This window comes from Xyrauchen texanus, chromosome 45 (assembly GCF_025860055.1).
Source record: "Xyrauchen texanus isolate HMW12.3.18 chromosome 45, RBS_HiC_50CHRs, whole genome shotgun sequence".
NCBI lineage: Eukaryota > Metazoa > Chordata > Actinopteri > Cypriniformes > Catostomidae > Xyrauchen > Xyrauchen texanus.
In genome coordinates this window covers 23492175-23516605 of record NC_068320.1, presented here as the reverse complement: position 1 = coordinate 23516605, position 24431 = coordinate 23492175, and the positions used below count along the sequence as shown (strand labels likewise).

The following is a 24431-nucleotide window of genomic DNA, read 5'->3' as shown; positions in this document are numbered from 1 at the left end:
CACTTCACAGAAAAGCTTTTTTTTCATGCAACAAATTCATATGAACATAATTCATGTTTTAAATACATTTTACATAATTCTATTTTAGAAATATGTAACACGTAATGTACTTAAAAGTAATGAACTTAATTGTTAGTAACTGTAATCTGATTACAAGATTACAAAATTAAACTGTAATGTTACATTCTCTTTCTCTGCTCAGTAAAAAAACTCAACATAAAGCCACTTTTTTCCAACAGCAGCTTTATTTAATAAGGCTTCTGAACTCTTTTACATACCAATAAACCCCAGACAACACTTCAGGACCTCCCACCTCCAGATATTTCTCATATCATCAAATATATTTACAGGTGAATGATACATACATGACATCACGTAGAGGGGGTGGCAAGTACACTCAATAAAGACGTGGCAACACTCCTAAAGCACTGCTAAAAGTAGGACCACAGTGAAAAACAAATGCAATTCAGGGCACAGCTAAACATAAACTAGATTTGTTATCATTGGCCCTTCAACTGATGATCTCCCAAAACCCTCAAAACATTGGCTTGTCCTCCAATAAACAAACAAATGAATCCTTCAGTGCTGAAACACACAGTACCGAAGCTAAAAACATCAATTCATAAATTCCAAGCAAAAATGAAGTAAAAAGCTAGATAAACTGCATTACGGGAATGGCAAGTATACAAAAGCACATAAACATACAGTAAATTAATAAAACCAAGGGATATATGAAGGAAGCATATTTACAAATGCAGATGATCACCTGTGCATTCTAACTCACAGTGCTTACTTCCATCCACACTCATGTAAAAGAAAAGTTAAGTATCCAATCTGGATTTGATTACACAGTACAAGGGTTCAAGAAGATCGCCGTCACATAGCCCTGTGGCCAATCAATTTACAGTCAGCCACTTTGTAGAAAGGACCGGACTGTTTCCCTGAGGAATGCAAACTGTGATATGGTCAACGAGAGGCACACGTACACATACAATCAAACATACACACACACACACAAACACTCTGTCTTCATCGCTCTCAGACACAGAAAACAATCAAGTTTGTATTTGTTCCCAAAGAGCGTCCACTGAAAGAAAGCTTCATGGGACATTTCAAGGAAGTCAGGACCATAACTTTTAAAAGATCTGGAAAAAAAACACCCCTCACAATGTGGCGGGTTTGTGTGTGTGTGTGTGTGTGTGTGTGTGTGTGTGTGTGTCCCCATAACATACAAGAGTTCAACACTACATCCTTTAGCTTGGCAACAAATTCTAAACCAAAGCAGATTTCCCATAGTTGATTGCCCAATGCCCGCTGTCTGCTTCCCTCCCGCCCCAGAATTACACAGGCTGCTCTGATTGGTGGGGAGAACATGGTGGCATCTAATTGGTGAAAGAACCCAAAGCAGAGCAAAGAGAGGATGTGTATGTGTGTGCCAAGAATCTGTTTTCCACTAAAGTATGTGCTTGAGATAAGCAGCGCTCAAATGTGCTAGGATGTGCTGTGTTTGGCCTCACTGAATCACTCTGCCTCAGGTCCTTCACCAGGGGGCGCTCTACGACTGACTGTACGAGCTGTTTTGACTCCCATTTGAGCTCTGGTCATTGTCACTGCAATAAGAAAAGAAGAAAATGAGAGAGGCTCATGATAAAGTGATAAAATGATAAAAGGCATTTTACACTTGAAATTGTTAACCCTAGACAAGAGTTACTAAGATCTTACAGATACATAATTAAATAAAATAAGAACCCTATGCTATTGCCATACACATAAAAAATACTGAGGTGTAAAGCAATTGATTTACTGCAGTCTGTCGTACCTGTTAGGAGGGGGCTTGGGTTTGGGCACCTTGTTGAGCACGACAGCCATTTCCTTTCTGTCATCAAAGTTCTTCCACTGGTCATAAAGTTTCAGTATGACCCTGATGATCTCCAGGATCTGTTTCAAATAAGCTCCATTGTTAACATGCACTTAAGAGACAGAATAGGAGATGAATAGGATTTTACTTCCGGAACCAGACTGTCACGCTCCAAAAAGATCAACATATAACATCTCTTGATCAGTTAACAAAAACAATTTTACAGTTGAGTGCTTTTACCTTCTCCATGTCAACGGACAGCTCAGCAAACCACTGCCTGGCATCTTTCTGCTGCACCACACATGCCACATGCAGACAAGCTGAGGGGGGAGGAGACAGTCACTGTAACTCCGCCCACCAGGATACAGATATGCATAATGTGACAAAGTTTGTTGTACAATTATTTAATTAGTCTAGCAATATGTTCGGAATAGGATGTTACTTTTGCAATATGTATGCAGTCTATAGGATGTATAAAGCATAATGCAAGATCTCACAAATGCAATCCACACAACTGGCCCTATTTCCAGTTTTATAAATGAACTAAAAGTAATATCAAACCACTATATTTACCTTTTTTTTTTTTCTTGACTTAACTACCAAATGTTAAGATATCATTAAACCAAATTAATTAACCTCTTTATCTCTGGGGCATTTCTGGGCTGCAGCCTGCTATTTTTCACACTCTAATTTAAAAGCTCACCATTCACACATACTGTGGACCAATTGCCCAAAATTGGTCTAATTTTTTTCAGAAACACCCCAATTATTCATAAATCTTATGATGAATAATTTCCCCCCCCTAAATTTGTAAGCATGTAATTATGTTTCTGATCACTCAATCTCCTTCCAAAAAGACTTACTTTATTCCACTACATGGCATCAAGTACTAAAATATTTTATCACCTTCCATCACAAAATTACGATCTGAAATGTAGGTGGCGCTCTAACGCATTTTAGCCCTGACAGATGTGCTTGTCCATAGACATTCAGTCTTATTTTAATTTAATACAACACCCCCAATTGTTTCATCGAATATATCGGCCTCTGAGTGGACTAGAAGCTCAATCTAGGTGTCATTAGAAAGCTGTGATCCTCCCCTTTGCGATTGTTTTTTTTATCATCAATAGTCTGTAACATATTTCTGATGATTTGCTAAGCATGCATTTCCTGCTGGACCGCATATTTTGTTCTGGAGATCTAAGATGTAACATTGTATTTTTCACACAAGCAAGCTCACAGACAAGTAAAACATGGCTAATTTTGCCTAAGGTAAAAGCATATTTATTTCACTTTGTGAGTCTTTTGATATTTTTTTAAACTGTGGTAACTGTGGAAACAAAATAAACTACACTGTCACATTCCTGAGAAGGAGAGCTTTCATTTGATTTATGATTTGCCGATTTAAGTGCTATTTGAAAGACTTTTATATTCATATTTCCACCACATGACCGCTAGGTGGCGCAAATTCCCGTCACGAATGTTTTCAGGCTTAATCTTGTTCTTTTATGTAACATAAATGCAGAAGTGATCTCTGAAAAGTTCAGATTCTGAGCTTTCAAAATGATACCATATATGCCTGACTTATATACGGAAACTAGAACATTTAAAGCATAAACTTTTTTCACGACATAGCACTCCCTTTTGGACCCGCCGGCAGATCTGCAGTGTTGAAGTAGAGTTAAAAATGCTAATTTTTTGATGAAGGCAGTTCACAAAATATTATGAAGTATTGTGCAGTATGCATTAAACAGTACGCTAATATTCCATTCCAAACATGGTCCAGGTCAACAAGGGTCCAGAAGTCAGATGTGATCGTTTTGGATGTAGAAGAGGCTGTGACATCTTACCAAGTGCAATCATAAATGGAGGATAAAGCAGACATAAATCTGTCCTATAGGTGTCATTGACTATCCTCCTGCACACACACATACACACAAACAGAACAATTCTATAATGACAGCCATTCAATTCATTATGCTCAGTTATAGAAACAGGAGATGTATGTAGTGCAGGCAGACACAATCAATACTGAAGAGCTCTTGACGCAATGACAAGCACACTCCTCACCATGCCAATGGAAGGAGCATGTCCTCCTGACCCATGTCCTGCACATACTGCAGTAAAGGTCTGTACGGGTGATACACAATCAGACAGCAGTCCTAAAAACAAACACACAGACAAAACATCCATTTATCCATACCGCAAACACGCATACATAATGATCTGACTGCATTTAAAAAATCAATACAAACCATGAGCTCCAGCAAGTAGAATTCACACTCCAATATCTAGAGGGAAAGAGAGATGTAAGAGTCAGGACATGACCACATGAGCTCACTGAATTCGCTGTACTTGTCACACTAATGTACTAACCCATGAGTCGTGTATGCTAATTATCATCTTTTCCCATATGATGATCCATAAATGTTCATCCAGCGCTCTGGACAGCTGGGATGTTTCCCTTACAACCCCTGACCTACCACGCACAAAACAAATAATACTGCTGGTGATCATACCTCACTTACCACCAGAATGCCATATGAGCTGCAGGGCAGGGTTGCCAGGACCAAAGTCATTTACCACAGTGATGATACTTTCCTATGAGGGTGTCAGGAGTGTGTGGAATGTCACTCCTGATTGGGTGTCAGAAACTTAAGACGTGACTGTAGACTACAGCATCACCACACACTCTCTCTCTCTCTCTCTCTCTCTCTCTCTCTCTCTCACTGACATGTTTTAGCCAGTGTTTCCATTACACGTTCAAACTGTTATAGGAGGTAATTATGTAGATATCTAATAGATGTGTCAAATTTCCAAAATCAAAGCTGTCATTCTTAATGAGGCAATCTTTTGACTGCAATATCAAGGCCATCTGCATGCACTCTTTAACATGCCAAATGTGTGTCTCATTACCCTTCTGGTGTGGTAAGTGCAAAGTTTTGACTCACATGGTTCATTCTGAAGGGGAACTCCTTTGGAAAGGCATAAGAGAACCTTGTTTTCACTGTTCCAAAAAGAAAGGATCACCAATTATTACAAAATAATTTAGTCCTGTATATGCTTTTCCTTGTGTGGGATTCCCAAACATTTCTTATGCTGAAAGAATGCATTTAATTGAATGCTAATTAACACTATATTTACTTTAGATTTTTTTATGAGCAACTATCATCATCAAAAGAAAAGGTAAATCTAAATAAAATCTGTTAAACAAAACCTTTACGCACATTATTAATTGGCATCTGTAGTAATATGATGCTGTTTGAGGAATTTGCTACAGTTACTTACATACAGATGTTGCCGCTGAAATAAGACGTGTGTTTGAAACAACACCAAATTCCTGTAAAAGACCATTTCTTTTTTTAATTAAAATTCAAATGTTATCCATCTCTCAACTGATGATGATGATGATGATGAGGTTAGATGCAATCTGTTTACCTCTACTTTAGATGCCAGAAACACACATGTGGGGGCCATCAGCACTGGGTCTATGCTCTTCAAAGAGTACCTGAAAAACAAATAACAGTTCAAATAATGAATGATAGCCATGAAAAAAGTGCCTTAAAATCTAGAAACAAATGGAAGAGGACTATCAATCTAGAACTGGAGTATCAGTCTTTACAGTGGAAATTAAGTTGCGTTTGTCAGCCATTAAATCAGAGAGGTGCTTACCATGCCAATGGCCTGCTCACCTGGCATAGAAGCGTTTGAAGTAGACCGTTGCCGTGGCAATGACCTGCTGCCGGAGTTTTAAGTGTTCCCCCAAGGCTTGAATCACTGTCAGAAGATGACTAATTAAACTGAAGGCCACATGCAATTCAACTTTTGATTAAACCATGTATTACTTTAGACTCTGAATTAGCATTGCCTTTGCAAAATAATGCTATAACTGACTTTGGTTTAATTGTCTTGATGGACTCCCCCATGGGTACCCCACCTGTAAAATTCAATGCACTAATTCTAACTAAAGCACCCTTTGGTGAATCATTATCATATTCAAGATACATGGAATTTTCATATACACACACACACACACACACACACATGTATATATATGCACGTGTGTGTATGTAATATATATATATATATGCACGTGTGTGTGTGTGTGTGTGTGTGTGTGTGTGTGTGTGTGTGTGTGTGTATATATATATATATATATATATATATATATATATATGCACGTGTGTGTGTGTGTATATATATATATATATATATATATTCATTTTCATATTGCATGTACTAGTCTTGTTATGTATGATTGATCCTGTTCTGAAACTCTCTGTTGGGTTTGTAAATGCAGTCACATTTATCTAAGATGGAGGCCCGTTCAGAACAGATGCCAAACATTTACTTGCTTGAGTTTAACAAGAATATATAAACGATTTCTCTACCAACCATTGGCAAAAAATATCTGTAGCTTCCAGTACTCCTCCTCAGTGAGGAACTTGAGATCTTTCTGTCTCTCCTTTATCAGATCCTGTTTGTCCAGAACCCACTGCAGACTGACAGATGACAAACACACTTTAGACACTTGAAGAATAGCACACAAAAGCAACATAGTAGAACAAATATTTCAAAGACTTCACACATCTTCCAACACACATAATAACATAATAAACCAACACAATAGCACAATAATACACTTACAGCCATTATAAATACAATTGAAAATGAGCTACTGCTTTTAATAACAGATATATTTGTGCACTTATTCATAACTTCCTTTGCTTCTCCAGTTTAGAGACCCTAACATATCAGCTAAAACTCCTATCAAATCCAGAGATTCACTATTTGGACCATATATAAGAAAATGACAAACTGTACATTTTATCACAACATTAAAGGATATTTTGCTGAGTATTTCACTTCAATCAGCCAAATCCAAGATTTTAATGCATTTTCTCTTACAGCTTCGCAACAACACAGTAGGGGTCAAATCTTTTAGAAGTAGATTTATAAACCCCCCATTTATGTCATTAAACAGGTCTTAACTTACTAGTGTGAACTCTGCCAGAAGTTCCCTGCCATTCTGATGTGTTTGAGGTAGAAAAATAACCCTCAACAATTTGATGTTAAATTGTGTTTAAATAAAGAGGTGCGCTGATCGGATCAGAAGAGGAGCGCTACACAATAAACACTCCGTGTAATCTCAAAGTGAGTCTGACAACCGTCCGGGAGGAAACTAGAGCCCTTCTGCATCGGTTCCGGACAGCCAGAAACGCTTTAAGTAACAGATTATTGAGCGACTCTTGTTTTGCATGTAAATGTTGACTGCCGATATCATTTAAAAAATATATGTTTTCATTATTTAAACAACGAGTTAAAACCTGAATTCCTACTATTTAAGTTCTCATATATAGCAACAACTATAATTATAATGTCAGTCTGTCTGCCTGCATGTCTGTCTGTCTGTCTGTCCGTCTATCTTTCTGTCTGTTTTCTATCTCTATCTGTCTAATCTGTCTGTCTAATCTGTCTGTCTATCTATCTATCTATCTATCTATCTATCTATCTATCTATCTATCTATCTATCTATCTATCTATCTATCTATCTATCTATCTATCTATCTATCGGTCTGTCTATCTAACTAGCTACCTGTTTGTCTGTCTGTCTGTCTGTCTATCTATCTATCTATCTATCTATCTATCTATCTATCTATCTATCTATCTATCTATCTATTTGTCTATCTATCTGTCTGTCTATCTAACTAGCTACCTGTTTGTCTGTCTATCTATCTATCTATCTATCTATCTATCTATCTATGTCTATCTATCTGTCTGTCTATCTAACTAGCTACCTGTTTGTCTGTCTATCTATCTATCTATCTATCTATCTATCTATCTATCTATCTATCTATCTATCTATCTATCTGTCTGTCTGTCTGTCTAACTAGCTACCTGTTTGTCTATCTATCTGTCTGTCTGTCTGTCTGTCTAACTAGCTACCTGTTTGTCTATCTATCTATCTATATGTCTGTCTGTCTGTCTGTCTAACTAGCTACCTGTTTGTCTTTCTGTCTGTCTATCTATCTATCTGTCTGTCTACCTGTCTGTCTAACTAGCTACCTGTTTGTCTGTCTGTCTGTCTATCTATCTATCTATCTATCTATCTATCTATCTATCTATCTATCTATCTATCTATCTACCTGTTTGTCTGTCTGTCTATCTATCTATCTATCTATCTATCTATCTATATGTCTGTCTGTCTGTCTGTCTGTCTGTCTGTCTGTCTATCTATCTATCTGTCTGTCTGTCCGTCTGTCTAACTAGCTACCTGTTTGTCTATCTATCTATATGTCTGTCTATCTATCTAACTAGCTACCTGTTTGTCTATCTATCTATCTATCTATCTATCTATCTATCTATCTATCTATCTGTCTGTCTGTCTGTCTGTCTAACTAGCTACCTGTTTGTCTGTCTATCTATCTGTCTGTCTGTCTGTCTGTCTAACTAGCTACCTGTTTGTCTGTCTATCTATCTATCTATCTATCTATCTGTCTGTCTGTCTGTCTGTCTGTCTATCTGTCTGTCTGTCTGTCTATCTACCTATCTATCTGTCTGTCTGTCTGTCTAACTAGCTACCTGTTTGTCTATCTATCTATCTATCTATCTATCTATCTATCTATCTATCTATCTATCTATCTATCTGTCTGTCTGACTGTCTATCTATCTAACTAGCTACCTGTTTGTCTGTCTGTCTATCTATCTATCTATCTATCTGTCTGTCTGTCTGTCTGTCTGTCTGTCTGTCTAACTAGCTACCTGTTTGTCTGTCTATCTATCTAGCTATCTATCTGTCTGTCTGTCTATCTATCTATCTATCTATTTATCTAATGTCTGTCTGTCTGTCTATCTATATATCTGTCTGTCTGTCTGTCTAACTAGCTACCTGTTTGTCTGTCTATCTATCTATCTATCTATCTATCTATCTATCTATCTATCTATCTATCTATCTATATGTCTGTCTGTCTGTCTGTCTATCTGTCTACCTGTCTGTCTCTCTGTCTGTCTCTGTCTATCTGTCTGTCCGTATGTCTATCCGTCTGTCCGTATGTCTATCTGTCTGTTGATCTATCTATCAATAATAATAACAAATTTGAACTTAAAAAAACTTTAACTGAAATTTTAGCCTTCTAAAAGTAGGCTAATGAATCAAAAGTTCTGCCAGCTTTCATCTGTTTCCCAGACACACAGAAATTGTAGTATAGGCCATAATTATTATAGTATTATCACCATAAGCAGATTAATGCAACACCTCCATGATTAAATAATCAGTGTTTTCTTCATTTCGATCTTCTATTATTTTTAACACTTTTATTGCAGATAATTTCTTTAATAATGAACCCAGTCTTGTCGTCTCTATTTTTGCGCTCTTCGCGGTGGCCTGTCAGATCAGGAGAAGGTACGACTCTGTGTCAGACTGAGGTTCGACATTCCTCGTCCGGTGGGCCGGGTCACGACAGCGGGTATAAAAGCTTAATCATGACTGAGAGTGGGCAGAAGTGATCTTCCTTGGCCACTGTAGCATCCACATCATCTCTGGAGACGCATAAGGACCGTATTCACCATGAGTCGCAGCACAGAAAGGATGTCCTCCTACCGTCGTCACTTTGAAGGTGGAATCTCTTCCACGCTCCAAGTGCGGGTTTCCAGTCCTTCACCCACGCGTGGTCCTGCGCGCCACCGCTCCGCAAGTTTCACGCGCAGTGGGACACTGGGGCGCAGGGTGCAATCTGGCACCAGCAGATCACGCATGACCAGGTGAGTCCGTTAAACAACCATAGAACATTAAGTAACACAAACAAAACTATTTTAGGGGTTATATCAAGGGAAAATTGGTGTTTCAGGTTACTACTTTTTACAGTGTTAAAAATGCACTAAATACACTTTAATGTGCTCTTTTAAAGTGCGCTAAATTGCTTTGGATACAAAGGATCATCTTAATGACAATCAGATGGTTTTAAAAAAAATCCTAATTTATGTTTTGCAAAGTAAAATGTCAAAATGTAAAATGCAATTTCTTTGTAAATGTGTATTATTCCCCTCTTTTCCTCTCTACAGTAGTGCGAGTATGGGTACTCTGTGTCTGGGCATGGGTTGGGGGGTTGCTGGGGGTGCACTGGATCTGGAAGCTGCAGCTGCTGATAATCAGGCTTTCCTCAGTACTCGCACTAGTGAGAAAAAGGAAATGATTGCCCTCAATGACCGTCTTGCTGTTTATATCGAAAAGGTAAAGAAAAATGCTTTTCCATTCACTTGTTCCCTATCTGACTTCTCCTCTTCATCTGAAATTGCTCTTGGTTTCTCTGTGGTGGTCATTGTGAGTTGTTTTGTGGTCATTACAGGTACGATCTCTGGAGCAGAGCAACAAGCTTTTTGAAGCGGAGATTGATGCCATTAAAGGCCAATATGTAAAGCCGTCTGGCTTGCGTAAGCTCTATGAGGACCAGCTGAGGGAGCTGAGGAGGATCGCTGACCAGATGAAAGTCCAGCGGGTGAGAGACCCACACGTATACCTTAATTCTCCCACCACCACTGTGTCAACAGCTTGACAAGAGACTTGTGGGTCATCATGGCAACCTCTTCATATCTGTGCTCTGCTCTCATAGGATCTGGCGGTAGCGGCACGGGACGCCATGGCGGGTCAGCTGGAAATGTTGAAGGTGAAATACGAGGAGGCTGTGGAGGCCAGGAAGAAGGTGGAGCTGGAGATTGAAGCCTTTAGGCCGGTAAGCAGAGATGTGACCATATGTGTAACATTTCATTGTTTTACATGAGATTGACCATAAATAATGGAATCCACACTTCCTGTGTCTGCAAGGATGTAGATGCCGCAACATCCGCCCGCATCGCCCTGGAAAAGCATCTGGAAAACCTAGAAGTAGAGCTTGAATTCCTGCAGAGGATTCACAAAAAGGTGCAGTCCATTTACATGCCATAGCAGAACATGTACAGCCTCCAATCTTTGTTTCAATTTATAATAATGGCTAGAAATATGCTAGTAACTAATCCGTGTTGAAAGAAAAGACAGTATTGCTCATCAGCACTCATTCAATAATTTTTCCAGGAAGGCAAATTGACAGCATTCTAACAACTACATAATTTTGTGTATTGTTTTCAGGAAATTGAGGAGTTGATGGCACAGATTTATGGATCTGTGGCTAAGGTAGATGTGGCTTTCTCTTTGCCTGACCTGGCCAGTGCCCTCAAACAGATCCAGGATCAATATGATAACATCGCGGCCCAAAACCTGCAGGTACTCACACAGTCTGTAAATAAGCCTGATTGTCCCTTATATTCACCTTCAATGTTTGCCAATGCTCACACATGCTTATGTTCTTTCCTATTGGTGTTTACTAGGAGATGGATGCTTGGTATAAAACAAAGTTCCAAGATCTAAACAAAGCAACATCACGGCATGTGGAAACAACGCGGAGCGTCAGACAGGAAATCACCAGTTTCAAGAAAGATGTGTGGGAAATATTTTTACCCTTACTATGCCTCGTATAAAAGGAACACCTTTGACCTGTATGGCCTCATATGTGTGTTTGAATGTGTTGGCAGATTCAAAATAAGCAGAGAGAGCTGGATGCTCTTAACACCAGGAATGAGGCACTGATGCTACAGATCAAGGAAGCCCAGGAGAAATACAAGAAAGAGGAGGAGGAGCTAAAGGTAAGGACACGCCTATAAATATGTAAGAAGCAAACCTATAAACTAAGCATTACTATTGCTAAAATTTTGAGTTAGGGATTTTAACAACCACTAACCCCAAGTATTAAACTTTGAGCCAGTAAGCAACCACTCGATATACCCTTGCAACCACATTCAACCAAACCATAACATCAGTACACTAAAAATATATATTTTAGTCTATTTTTAAGATATGCATTTAAATTTCATAACAAAATTCCATCAAAATGAATTGTGTAATTTGTAACGAAATTAAATAAAACTCATGTATGTGTGTATGTATATGTATATATACTGGCGGCCAAGAGTTTGGAATAATGTACAGATTTTGCTGTTTCGGAAGGAAATTGGTACTTTAATACTTTAATTCACCAAAGTGGCATTCAACTGATCACAAAGTATACCATCACTATTTGAAAAAGTTATTTTTGTCAAATCCAACAGCCATCACTCCAACACCTTATCCTTGAGTAATCATGCTAAATTGCTCATTTGCTATTAGAAGTACTTTTTGAGTTGTCACAGTATGCAATGCAATAGACTGGCATGTCTTAAGGTAAATAAGGTAAAAAATGGCAAAAAAGAAACATCTCTCTTTAGAAACTCAGGGACAGAAAGAGATGTGGAAGACCAGATGTACAACTAAACAAGAGGATAAGTACATCAGAGTCTCTAGTTTGAGAAATAGACGCCTACAAATGTCCTCCGCTGATAGCTTCATTGAATTCTACCCGCTCAACACCAGTTTCATGTACAACAGTAAAGAGAAGACACAGGAGGCTTTATGGGAAGAATTGCAAGAAAAAGCCACTTTTGAAACAGAAAAACAAAAAGAAAGGTTCGAGTGGGCAAAGAAACACAGACATTGGACAACAGATAATTGGAAAAGAGTGTTATGGATCTTAATCCCATTGAGCTTTAGTGGGATCAGCTAGACTGTAAGGTGTGTGAGAAGTGCCCGACAAGACAGTCACATCTATGGCAAGTGCTACAGGAAGTGTGGGGTGAAAGGTCACCCGAGTATCTGGACAAACTGACCGCTAGAATAACAAGAATCTGCAAAGCTGTCACTGCTGCACATGGAGGATTGTTTGATAAGAATTTATTTATTTTAATAGTAATTAATGTCCTGACTATACATTTTGATCAGTTCATGATCAAAATGTCACTTTGGTGAATAAAAGTACCAATTTCTTTCCTTAAGAGCAAAATCTGTACATTATTCAAAAATTGTGCCACCAGTATGTTAAAGTTAAAGATCACAAAATAAAATTTGATGGAAATTTGTTATGAAATTTAAGTGCAACCTAAGAGATATTTTTGGACTTGTTTTCCCTAACATTAAAGCCTTATTGTAAGGATCGTTCGCACAAAAGAAAAAACTCAATCATCTGAACAAACAAGTTGAGTTAAGTTCAATTAATCAGACTTTCTTATGATTCATATAAGAATGCGTTTGATTCTCTTCACATGTGTGACCGCATTGGGAAAATACTGTAATTCCAGGACATTTTGCGTCCCGGAATAGAATAACATTTTTCCAGAACAGATGGCCAAAAACCAGAACGATCCTTGAAAATCCCAGACTGGAGGCAAACCTACTTCCCATGCCCTAGCAACCATTCAGAACACTCTGGCAACCTCATATCAATGGGCTCAAAACAACAGTCCTTAGCAACTGCAAAACAACCCCCTGAAATCCATGACAAAAGCATTGTGGTAGCAGTATACATTATAACAAATCAAGCTCTTTTTCAGATCAAACTAAATCATGTGTTATAGGCCCGTATAGAAGCACTGAAGGAGGATCTGAAGTCTATTAAGGGCAGGATTGCACTGTTGCTGAGAGAATATCAGGATCTGCTCAATGTGAAGATGTCATTGGAGATTGAAATCACCACTTACAGGTACTGTAGTACCGCCATCAGAACACAGGTGCACACACAGAACAAATGGACTGGAGACCTGTTCCATATATTTTGCTTCCTGTAGAGTTTACCGTGTGAACAAAGTGCCTTATAAAGTGTTAGATATTGAAAAATAACTTTGATACACATCCCGGTTGGGTCATTTATGCTAGAGCCATTTGAGAAAAACATAAGGCACACTTTGTATTTGTCTACAAGCTACTGTAACTTCTAACATTTAAGCATGCATTAAGCCGTTAAATCAAAATATATTTAGCATCATGAGGAAGATAAATCCCCTGAGGTGTGTCCAAATTTGTAGCTTATATACATATTAACCTAAACTGTTGCAAGAATAGAGCAACATTATTATAGAGCCTCCATTGGAACCGCTTAGTCTTGAAGCTGTTTTAAATTAACTTCCTTCTTTGTGGTGTCAACAGGAAGTTGATTGAGGGAGAAGACAACCGCTTGTCCACCATGGTGGGTGGTCTGTCTCTCATGAGCGGTACTATGAGCATGAGCACAGGTATGTTCAGCTCAGCAGCCCGCAGTCAGGGAGTCAATGGATCAGTGAGCGCTACCGCCTCAGAGAAAGTGGTCTCCTCCTCCAGCAGCTCAGAGAGCAAGATAGTCGACCACAACCATCACGAGTCTGTGGAGGAGTTCACTCAGGAACAGGCAATGGAGATGATGGAGAGAAAGACGGTCCTCATCAGGTACAAGTAAACCGTTTTTACCACCATAGTACACAAAAAATCTATTTTTGTGAAGATGGCCAACATCTGATTACCAGGGAAAGAGGTCATGCTGTTACTGTTTTGTAAAATATGTTATAGAACGAATAGGTCTATTGGTTCATTATAAAGGTTAATTCTCATCTTGTTGGTTTTATAACAGTTAAGACAGAAGAGATGATTCAGAGGGACACAGAGGAAAGCACCATCTCTGGCATCACTGACTAGAACGATTGAATGAAACCCTTTGAGCCATGAGGCGTTGTCCCACATCTCCAAATCAAAGTTAATTTCATCCACTCCTTTGTTACTTAGGGTTAGGATTTGATCACCCCTCTAATCCCTAAATTTCTCTAGACTGTACCTTGCTAGTTCTCTGTCTCTATATTTCAGATCTATGACTTGATGGAATACAGATGGTAGTATTTTAGATCAATTATCAGTTAAGGGGACTTTGCTGGAGGAGTTGAGGTTCAGACCTCGTAAATCACTGCTATCAGAACCTGTGACAATAAACAAAAAATCACATCTTGCATCATTTACTACTTACTTTGTGCTGTGAATAAACTGCTAAACTGTGTTTAAAGGGATAGATGACCCAAAACTAAAAATTCTCTCAACATTTACTCACCATCATGTCATCCCAGATGTGTATGACTTTCTTTCTTCTGCTAAACACAAACAGATATTTTAAGAAAAATATCAGTAGCTCCATAAAATGCAAGTGATTGGTGACCAAAACTTTAAAGCTCCAAAAAAGCACATCAAGGCAGCATAAATAAGACTCCCGTGGTTTAATCCGTCTTCTGAAGCAATCCAATTAGTTTTGGGTGAGAACATACCAATATGTAACTCCTTTTTCAATGTGTATCTTGCCATTGCACCTTTTTGTCACGATCATGATTTGACATGATCCATGCACAGATGACGCTAGGGAGTGTAATCGAGCATGAAATCACGATTGCCAGGAGACTGCAGACGTCACAATATATAGTTGCATTTAAAGGAGTTACATTTTTGTCTGTTCTCCCCTAAGACCAATTAGATTTCTTCTGAAGACTTGGATTAAACCACTGGAGTCATATGGAGTACTTTTATGCTGCTTTTGTGTTTTTTGGAGCTTCAAAATTTTGGTCACCATTAACTTGCATTGTACGGACCTATGAGCTGAGATATTCTTGAAAAAATCTTTGTGTTCTGCAGAAGAAAGTAAGGCTGGGATGCCATCGAAACATCTGGAATGGGATGAGGTGGTAAATAATGAGAATTTTCATTTTTGGGTGAACTATATATTTTAAGCCTTTAACCTCCTGTTCTACAAGTAACACCCCAAATAATAAACTTTGACTGCACCGCAGCCGTGTCCTAAGTATTTATTTTTATATTTTATGTTTTAGTAGTTTTGTGTCCAGAATGCTTGTCCGGCACCCAGTCAAAATAAATGCTTTTGTTTTAACCATTTTTAATTACTTTTCACTACAAATATTAACCAAATGAAACCGTTAATGTCGGTAATATATCATTTATTTCAATTAACTTTCTATTAAAAAAAACCTGCAATAAATTTATAGCAAAAACTAAACAAAAAAAAATAATACAAAATCACAGTATAAAATCTCAAACGTTATCTTCATTCTTTACTACATACAGTGCAGTCAGCTTAAAGTAGATTCGGTCTAGTTCACCTAATTTGTATTTTATTTTGTAGTTAAGACTTTAATTGCAGAAAGCTGCCCAAGGTTGATTGCACACAGTTTTAATGTCAGCTATATGTTTTGGATCTCATACTGAAATTATAAAGTTAATGGGTTGTACTCTCATGAAATGAGTATAAACAAATGTTAAGATTAGATCGACATGGTTTAAAAATGTTCATATATAGTCATCCAATTCTCTTCATAAAGATGGTTGATCATTCATACAGCTCAAAATGTAAACCATGAAACATAAGTCACCTCACAAACATTTGTTTGCGCCACACAGTGATTTACTTAAATTTACAGTATTGGTGATATTGATAGCAGAAATGTCACTGGATTGATAGGTACTGCATACATGTATTGTGTGTGTGTGCTTATGTGTGTATAATTAGTGTAATGGTTTAGGCTCATCTCCGACCCCTCCTGCAAGGCAATACACAGCCAGACTGACTTCATGAGCCAGATTATCAGCAGCTTCCTGCAAACAAAAGCATTCAAAATGTAATCATTCTAATCATGTATATCATATAGCCCATATTTGAAAATAAGTGCAAATATTTAGCTTGTACCTGTGTGTCTGCTTCTGCATAGACCCTAACCACATCCTCTGTGCCCGAGGGTCTAACAAAGGCCCGTGCCTGTTTGTATTTCTTCACGAGCGAGTCGATGGCCTCCTGCAGACCCTCTGGAGTCACAGCCTTCCTCTCTGCATCTTTTGTATCTATTACACGCCGGTCTGACACCTGCAAAGTACAACTGTTATAATAACACATACACATGTACACAAGCTTTTTATTATGCAAATGTTCTTTAGAATACAAATACACACCTTGACTTTGAGTTGGCGATTGGGTAGGTCAGTGTATATTGCATCCCAGTCTTGTACAGACATCCCTCTGATGGCCAACACTGCTTCAATCACCAACATATCCGAGATGGCATCTCCTACAGTCTGCAGGGAGAGAGACAAAGATGTTTACATGAACTCACAATAGACATTTGATCTGTTATGCTGGTGTATGAGTTTGTCTGCACCTGGTTGATTAGGTTAACCGTGTTATCCAGGAGTTTTGCCGCTCGTTTCTTCACGTCGTTTGTGTTTGGGTCTTTCACCAGCTCCTGAATCTGTTTCTGTGCTGCTCTGCTGAACAGAACCTGGAAAATTCCAGCAAGAAAACTACAAGATCAAATAAAGATTCTATTGTGAAGCAAACATCTGCTTGAATTACAGTAACAAAACAAAACCACCTTTGGAATTATCAAGTTCATCCACATGACATTTAACAAATCACACCAAATTTATCTTGGAATAAAAATGTTACAATCAGAGCTGTTGATTTAATGCATTAATTCAATGCGATTATGTAAAAAAAAAAAAAAAAAGTTAACAATTAATCTCGCCCCCATAAGGAACATTCCTACCATCTGAGCATATCAAGGTTGAAGTACCAGCTCTTTTCAGCAGGGGGTAGTAAGTGAGACTCCAGCAGTATATGCAACGAGCAGCTTACACAGAGAACAAACCACACTGTGTTCGCTTTACACTAGCGACAGCACAAGATGAGAATGCATTTTTGCATTCAATCACAGCTGGACTGAGCACAATTCTGAATGCCGGGATCTCTAAACATGTCTTTCAAAGTTTCAAAATATATTTAACTTGAAAAGGTGACTTAAAAATGCTGTGTTAATCAAAGTGAGATAGTCCAAAAGCGTCCATATGATGCATGTGTGTCTTGGACAGATTGACCAATTTTATTGCAAAATGGATTACTGTGTGCACTGTAGGCCAAAGGAAGGCTAATGTTCAACAATATGAAAATAAATAATACATTGACTTAAAAATCCACTTTTTGTATTGTCTTATCAATGCTTTACTTGTCTGCCACAATAATGTAATGCATATTTTTATAATATATATTATATTTCTAATAAATAAATCATTATATATTAAATTATTGTTATTTGAAGGCCTTTCTAAACAAATATTTATATATGCTATTAATTGTGATTAGCTCGATTAATTAATTGTAATTAAGTCAATAAAATTTTTTAATCATTTGACAGCCCTAGTTCAAATATTACATCATAATAGTAACAGTGAACTCACAGTTCCATGACCGTTGGCCTCAAAATAAACTCCAATGTCATACTCCTGCGCTGCATGATGTAGATGCTTCACTCCTGTTTTCGTACAGCATACAGTGACCTGAGGAGAGGTCAGGAGTAAAAATGTTTTTTAATAATTCCTCCCAAATTGGAATGCCTTTGGAGTTGCCTCCGTGTCTGAGACAGTAAGTTTGCCCATCTTATCATGTGGCTCTTTGTGCAGGACACCGCGGAGACTCACAGCTCACGCACAAATTACCACATGCCCCATTGAGAGTGAGAACCACTAATCGCGATCCCGAGGAGGTTACCCCATGTGACGCTACCCTCCCTAGCAACCAGGCCAATTTGGTTGCTTAGGAGACCTGGCTGGAGTCACTCAGCACACCCTGGATTCGAACTCACGACTCAAGGTGTGGTAGTCAGCGTCAGCACTCACTGAGCTACCCAGGCCCCCTGGTCAGGGGTAACGTTGACAGCTCATAATGGGTTGTAACATTTTATAGTAATTGGTGGTATTTTTTTACCTTCATGACATCCTCCAAGTAGCGAGTGGAGCTCCCATTAGCATATGCTGTCTGAACAACTGCAATCTGCAAATTCAACCCTGCCTGCACATACACAATTAATGCCCAAGTTCACATTTTCAGAGGGCCAATCAATCATTTTAGAAGTTATTTGTATGTGTTAAGATTGTGCTGGTGTGTGTAGAACCTCTGTGAGCAGCTCTTTGAGGTACGTGCTAATGAGGGTGGCAATCTTGTCTCCGTCCAGGAGATGGAATCGTCCTTCAGAGTCGGTGTAATAGTACACGATACGATCGGCGTCACCATCAAATGAACAGCAGCGCTCCCTTGCTCCCACACTTAAACCTGGAAATAAGGATGAATGGGAAAAGCGAGACATTTGTCTTTCGCATCGCAGTTTTTCATGAGATGATTCTTTATGAAAAGAAAACAAGATGAATTACAAGCCTTCCTTGATAATTGCACAAAATATGATTTTTTTTGTAACAGCTGATACAAATGAAGATATTTAATCCTTTCCTGTTCATATGAAATATCTCTAGCCATGTTGGGATCATAAGCAGTTTTCTCACATCTCATGGGATGTTATTTCAAAGATTCAAAGATATCAGGGAACCTTGAAGAGGTTTGACAGACCTTCGGGAGGTTTCTGTTGGACTTTGACATAATCAGCTCCACACAGATGGTTGAGTTTCCCAAAACTGCCATCATTTGAAAGCACCACCTGCAGTTCAGAGCGAAGAAACAGCTCCATTTCTCTCATCTTCAAAGCTCCAATCCCATTGGCTCCATCCACCACCAGCCTCTTCTGATCGTCAGTGCGGTTTGAGACCTTTGGAAAACAATGAGAACATGTGTTTAGACCATCACACTTATTTGTGAAACACCATAAATATTAAAAAACAAAACATAAAAAGGTACAGTAGTCTGTTGAATTCTAAAGGTCAAAGAGGTCATATCGCCTCTTTAAGGAATATTCCAGGTTCAAGGCACATAGCATTTGTGGCAAAATGTTGATTTTCAGTTTAAGTAAAGCAATTACAATGGAAGTGCATATTGGACCAGTATAGCTACAAGACATAAACAATATCAGTGTTAACATTATTTTAATGTGACAAAATTGCTTACTAACCTTATCTGTGTAAAGTTATATAACAACTTTGTTGCCACGATGACAGAATGTTGGTAAAACCTAGAAGTGCTTTTATCACACTAAAATCACCTAATACAGAGATTTTATAACACTATTGTCATGTGTACATGAATAATGTTTATGTCTTGTGACTATACTTTTAAAACAGTGTATTCATTGTAAATGAATCCATTCCCCTTCATTGTAAAAGCCTTACCATAACTTTTTATATTTAAACAAGGGATGATATTTTCTGTGGTAATACATTTTATGCTACAAATGCAATACAATAGATTGAATAAATTCAGTATCATCAATGTTTGTAGGTTGTTTGTACATTCTGGGTGAGCTGAAGAAATGCCTGAGAGAGTTTCTGGTAGTAGCCCTCTATCGTAGCACTGCCATAGGAGCCATGTGTGTTGCAACAGCACACCATATAATGCAACTGGGGAGTGGTGACCAGACCATAGTCTTAAAGTGAAACACACAACCATAAACACAAAGTCAGAATCTGTGACAGAATAATCAACAGAGAATTCAACAACCTTTGTACTGATATATCTCGGAGCAAAACAAGTGTACTTATATTCAAGAAAAATAGAAGCTGATAAATTGATATAGCTCTTAAAGGTGCTGTAAGTGATTATTTCCATTCTAGAATATCTACAAGCTAAGCTGTTGGATTAGCCAAGCCCCCTCTTTCCAAAACCCTGTACTCCAAAGATACCAAATGAGCTTTATTGAGACTGACATAGAGCAGAAACTGTTGTCAAAAACAACAGCTGCAAAATAATGTCCTCAACTGACAACCGTAATGAGCAACATGGCATAAAACTGGCATTAAAGGAATACACCCAAAAATGGAAATTCTCTCATTATTCACTCTGATAGAGTAATAATAGAGCTCGGTCAGGTCCTTATAATGGAAGTACATGGGTGCCAGCATTTTGACAGTCCAAGTCACATAGGCAGAAATAAAGTAATCATTTGACTCCAGTTAATAAGTGATGTCTTCTGAAGCGAATCGATAGGTTTATGTAAGAAATAAATCAATAATTAAAAGTTTTTAACTTTAAATCGGCACTTTCACCTAGGGAACTGATGCTGTTTAAAATGACCGAACTCTCGCATGATGTTCGTTCTTCTGTTGTAAATAAGCGCCTGTGACAAATCACTAGTTCTCCTCTCAAGGAGGGAGCGAGGGCTGGGTAAATGTCAAGTGTAAGTCTTTTATTTGACACTTTTCATTTTAACACAAATGATTTAGCTTTTCATCAACAAATGCACTCAGTTTCACATACAGCTTTGTGTGTCTCTCTTTCCCTCTCCCCTCCAGATATCTGCCCTTTTAACCCCCTCCAGTTCTCACTGCAACACAAAACCGCTGTTAGAGATGATTTCCCACAGTTGTCAATCCTTACCGCTCTTCCTCTCCTGGCCTCGCTCTCCACAGACGTCGCTCAGCCACGCCCACATCACCACATACCCCCATTGCCTGACTCAGGCAGGGGGCCATCTGGCCTGTCACTTACTCCCCGCCCCCCATTTCTGGGGAGGAAATCTGCAACAGCCATCTGCTGCCCTGGCCTGTGAACCACATCGAACTTAAAATGCTGGAGAGTGAGATACCAATGGGTGATCTGTGCGATGTTATCCTTCATGCGATGGAGCCACTGGAGCGGGCTGTGGTCCGAACAGAGGGTGAAAGCACACCCCAACAGATAGTACCGGAGGGTGAGGACCACCCACTTGATGACCAAACACTCATTCTCTCTCACCCCGAACAAATCGAACGGAACATCACGAATTGGTGTAATTCGAACGGTGTGGAAAATGGCATCTTTTCATGGGACATGGGAGTTAAGGGTCTCTGCCAGAGTCTCTTTGTTAAATCCAGTGTCGAATAAAAGCAAGCCGCACCTAAATGATCGAGCAGCTCATCAATCGGAGGCATCGGGTACGCATCAAATTTAGACACTGCATTGACTTTTTTATAATCTACACAGAACCGGACCGCACAGTCACCTTTCAGAACCAAAACCACCAGGCTGCCCCAGTCACTGTGGGATTCTTCTATTACCCCATATCCAGCACGGCCTTTAATTCTTCCTGAACCACCTTATTTTTTGTGCTCAGGTTTTAACCTCCAACAGCTCTCACTGCAGCACAAAACAGCGGTTAAGAGGCGATTTCCCACAGGTGTCAATCCTTACCGCTCTTCCTCTCCAGGCCTCGCTCTCCACAGACTTTGCTCGGCCACACCCACATCACTGCTTTCGAATTCTTCATGAAAATAAATCGCTTGCAGCACCTTTAAGTGACATTTGCTATTAAGTACTTCAGGTCAATAAGTTAAGATTTTGTAATGCAAGGAATTCATGACCACACCATGACTTTTGCCTCCCAAACTGGAAACACCATCCAACACGGCCTGTGAAAGGCTGCCACTGCTTGGCCTAAGTGAAATAAAATACTACATTGAAATTATATTTCAATTATAAATTATGCACTGTAATACTTACAATCAGCTAAACTTCCTATGCAAATGCACAAGTAAGGGATAATGTACAGTCGCCACAAAATAAAGCCGAAAGGGTGATCAGGACCCCCGATGCAAAGTGGCTTATTTAATGGCTACTTACCAAAGACATAAATACATGTATAAATGGACTTGAAATACTGATTTTAGCTTAAATTATTTTTATTATGCAAGAAGAAAGAGATCGCAGGGTGATATTAGATATTAAACTAGCACAGCAATGTGGGAAATTGTTTGCTAACAGTCAATTATACAGTTTAGTAGTCATTAAAGAAACGTATTTGTCCACAGAATGCTGTGATTGACCAATTAGAATCAAGTATTCCAGAGAGCTGTGTAATCATAAGGCATATGACTGTGATGTGACTGAAACTGTATTCTTTTTAATGATCTAATTGACTGATACCACTATAGTTCCCTTTGTCTACAATACATATAAATAAATAAACAGAGGTCAGGCTACCTGGTGTCTCTGCCAATGTAGACACTGGCTGGTTCACTCATGCTGATGGCCTCTTTCTCAATAATGTCTTTCAGCACCTTGAGAAGTGAATCCTGCTCAGCGTTGGCAAGCTGTGTGGCATAGTCTTCCCATGCCACTGTGACCATTTCCCCCATTGGGTCAATAAGCTTCACCCCATTATCTTCCTGAGGGTAAGAAAGATCAAGAGAGATATAATTATGAATATAGTAGACGGCAATAGTTCAGCTACTTTTTCTGAACTTGAAAAAAGCAAATATATACGTTGGCAGAACTCAGTTACTTCTGGGTTATGGGAGGCAGTGACCATGACTCCAATGGTGGACTTTGTCTTTTTGGACCTCAAAGTGGCCAGCAGCCCCATGCGGAACATGATGTGGTCCAGGTGTTTGGCATGAGTGCGGAATCCCGCAGTGCCATACTGCAGTGTCAGACCTTCTGGCTTCGGGTGCAACTTGGACTTTTGAGATACCTCCTCAAATGTGGCCATTTCTGGAAAAAAATAATTTAAAAAATTACCAAACAATGTTAACTTTATCACCTTAGCTTGGATCACATCTGTCACTTTCACAACTTGTATAACAGGATCACCCACTATGATTGACATTAAACCCAAATCACGAAAAACTGTTCAAAAGTGAAACTGGCAGTTTTCCAAACTAATAATATTGCAATAACATTAAAACAAGATAATCAAAATCAAGAAAAAAGACAAGAAGAAAAAAAAAACTCCAGATCAAACAGCACCTTTATATAATATGTACACTAACAGACAGGAAACTAAACATATCAACAAAAATTAAATACTATGAATCTAATTATGGCATTAGTAGTACAGGTTGCAGAGAAGAACTTCAATCTTTTTATTACAGGTGAATGAATGCATGATTGAATGTCCTAACTTTAACACATTATCCGGGATTGCGAACAAAAACAACACACATGCAAAATAATTTCAGTAATTTAATAGCATAATTATATTTCTGAAATCGTTTTTAAATAGTTTGGATGAGCACAGTTGATCAAGTTTATACTCACTCTGCTGTGTGTGTATGATGGGAGTGCTCAACACTTCCTGCTTCCCTGGTTACGTGGCTGCAGTGACGTGTCATCGTACCGCCCACTCTGCTGACGTAACAGGAGATTGATGCATAATTAATTTAACCAACTCAAAAGAGCAAAGTCTTATTTATAGTAAAGACTTACTTAGCGTTACAAGTCAATTGTATTACAGGGGTACTTTTTTATGCATTTTGAATGGCTTTTAAATACTAATATTTCAAAATAAGAGCGTCACTGACAGATTTGTATGAACACGTGACACGTACTTGTTTTTCAAACCAAATCCTACGACAGAAAAATAACATGCTGCAAAGATTTTATTTTGAGCTTTTGTTCAGTTAAATCACATTATAATATACAGTCACAAGTGACTACACAGAGTCAATTTTCAATTGTGTTAATGTATTTATTTCCTGTCTTTGTAGGCTGTATGCCTTTATGCAGTCCCAGAGCCATATATAGAGAGAGTTGCGACAACTCCATTGACTCCAATGGAACGTTTTTTTTACAGCAATGGCGGCTCGTGGAGCCTCTCAATAGTTCCCGGAAGTAGCGGCAAACACCGTAGAGATGCGTCAGAACAAACCGTTTGCGACGCACTTTTAAAAGTTGAGACGTTTAAAGAATAATATTATCTTATTCTGTATATTATCAGTACATCTAAATAAAAATAACTTGAAAATTAA

General features: G+C 38.5%; 3 protein-coding genes across 3 annotated transcripts; 1 reads left to right on the top strand and 2 right to left on the bottom strand.

Moving 5' to 3' along the window:
- Positions 1-94: 94 nt before the first annotated feature.
- On the bottom strand, positions 95-6907 carry ccnc (cyclin C). Its single transcript, XM_052119012.1, has 12 exons — positions 6855-6907; positions 6254-6360; positions 5551-5635; positions 5297-5366; positions 5147-5198; positions 4810-4865; positions 4114-4149; positions 3929-4020; positions 3709-3776; positions 2099-2178; positions 1820-1938; positions 95-1610 (listed from the first exon to the last, which is right to left on the bottom strand). The coding sequence occupies exons 1-12, from the start codon at positions 6884-6886 to the stop codon at positions 1556-1558; spliced, it is 852 nt and encodes a 283-aa protein (XP_051974972.1). The 5' UTR covers positions 6887-6907; the 3' UTR covers positions 95-1555.
- Positions 6908-9425: 2518 nt separating this feature from the next.
- ngs (notochord granular surface) lies at positions 9426-14187 on the top strand. The gene is made up of 10 exons (XM_052118599.1): positions 9426-9619; positions 9920-10088; positions 10204-10353; positions 10468-10587; positions 10680-10775; positions 10980-11114; positions 11219-11329; positions 11423-11533; positions 13334-13458; positions 13902-14187. Exons 1-10 carry the CDS (start codon positions 9426-9428, stop codon positions 14185-14187), a joined length of 1497 nt encoding a protein of 498 aa, XP_051974559.1.
- A 1520-nt stretch (positions 14188-15707) lies between these two features.
- On the bottom strand, positions 15708-23769 carry pgm3 (phosphoglucomutase 3). The gene is made up of 13 exons (XM_052118638.1): positions 23722-23769; positions 22967-23175; positions 22666-22850; positions 22052-22119; positions 20001-20134; positions 19168-19363; positions 18719-18876; positions 18532-18615; positions 18006-18104; positions 16931-17050; positions 16725-16847; positions 16465-16638; positions 15708-16373 (listed from the first exon to the last, which is right to left on the bottom strand). The coding sequence occupies exons 2-13, from the start codon at positions 23171-23173 to the stop codon at positions 16284-16286; spliced, it is 1638 nt and encodes a 545-aa protein (XP_051974598.1). The 5' UTR covers positions 23174-23175; positions 23722-23769; the 3' UTR covers positions 15708-16283.
- Positions 23770-24431: the final 662 nt, after the last annotated feature.

What these genes read in the sequence shown, in the direction of transcription:
- pgm3 (XM_052118638.1), bottom strand. Translation starts at nt 23,173, where the DNA reads ATGGCCACATTTGAGGAGGTATCTCAAAAGTCCAAGTTGCACCCGAAG. An exon ending in ACTTGGAGGATGTCATGAAG is followed by an intron (nt 18,105 to 18,531) that starts GTAAAAAAATAC and finishes ACCTCTCCTCAG; the next exon opens with GTCACTGTATGCTGTACGAA. An exon ending in ATGCAGAAGCAGACACACAG is followed by an intron (nt 16,374 to 16,464) that starts GTACAAGCTAAA and finishes TTTTGTTTGCAG; the next exon opens with GAAGCTGCTGATAATCTGGC.
- ngs (XM_052118599.1), top strand. Translation starts at nt 9,426, where the DNA reads ATGAGTCGCAGCACAGAAAGGATGTCCTCCTACCGTCGTCACTTTGAA. An exon ending in TCGCGGCCCAAAACCTGCAG is followed by an intron (nt 11,115 to 11,218) that starts GTACTCACACAG and finishes GGTGTTTACTAG; the next exon opens with GAGATGGATGCTTGGTATAA. An exon ending in ATTGAAATCACCACTTACAG is followed by an intron (nt 13,459 to 13,901) that starts GTACTGTAGTAC and finishes TGGTGTCAACAG; the next exon opens with GAAGTTGATTGAGGGAGAAG.
- ccnc (XM_052119012.1), bottom strand. Translation starts at nt 6,886, where the DNA reads ATGGCAGGGAACTTCTGGCAGAGTTCACACTA. An exon ending in TTCAGCGGCAACATCTGTAT is followed by an intron (nt 4,866 to 5,146) that starts GTAAGTAACTGT and finishes TTTTTGGAACAG; the next exon opens with TGAAAACAAGGTTCTCTTAT. An exon ending in CCCAAGCCCCCTCCTAACAG is followed by an intron (nt 1,611 to 1,819) that starts GTACGACAGACT and finishes TTCTTATTGCAG; the next exon opens with TGACAATGACCAGAGCTCAA.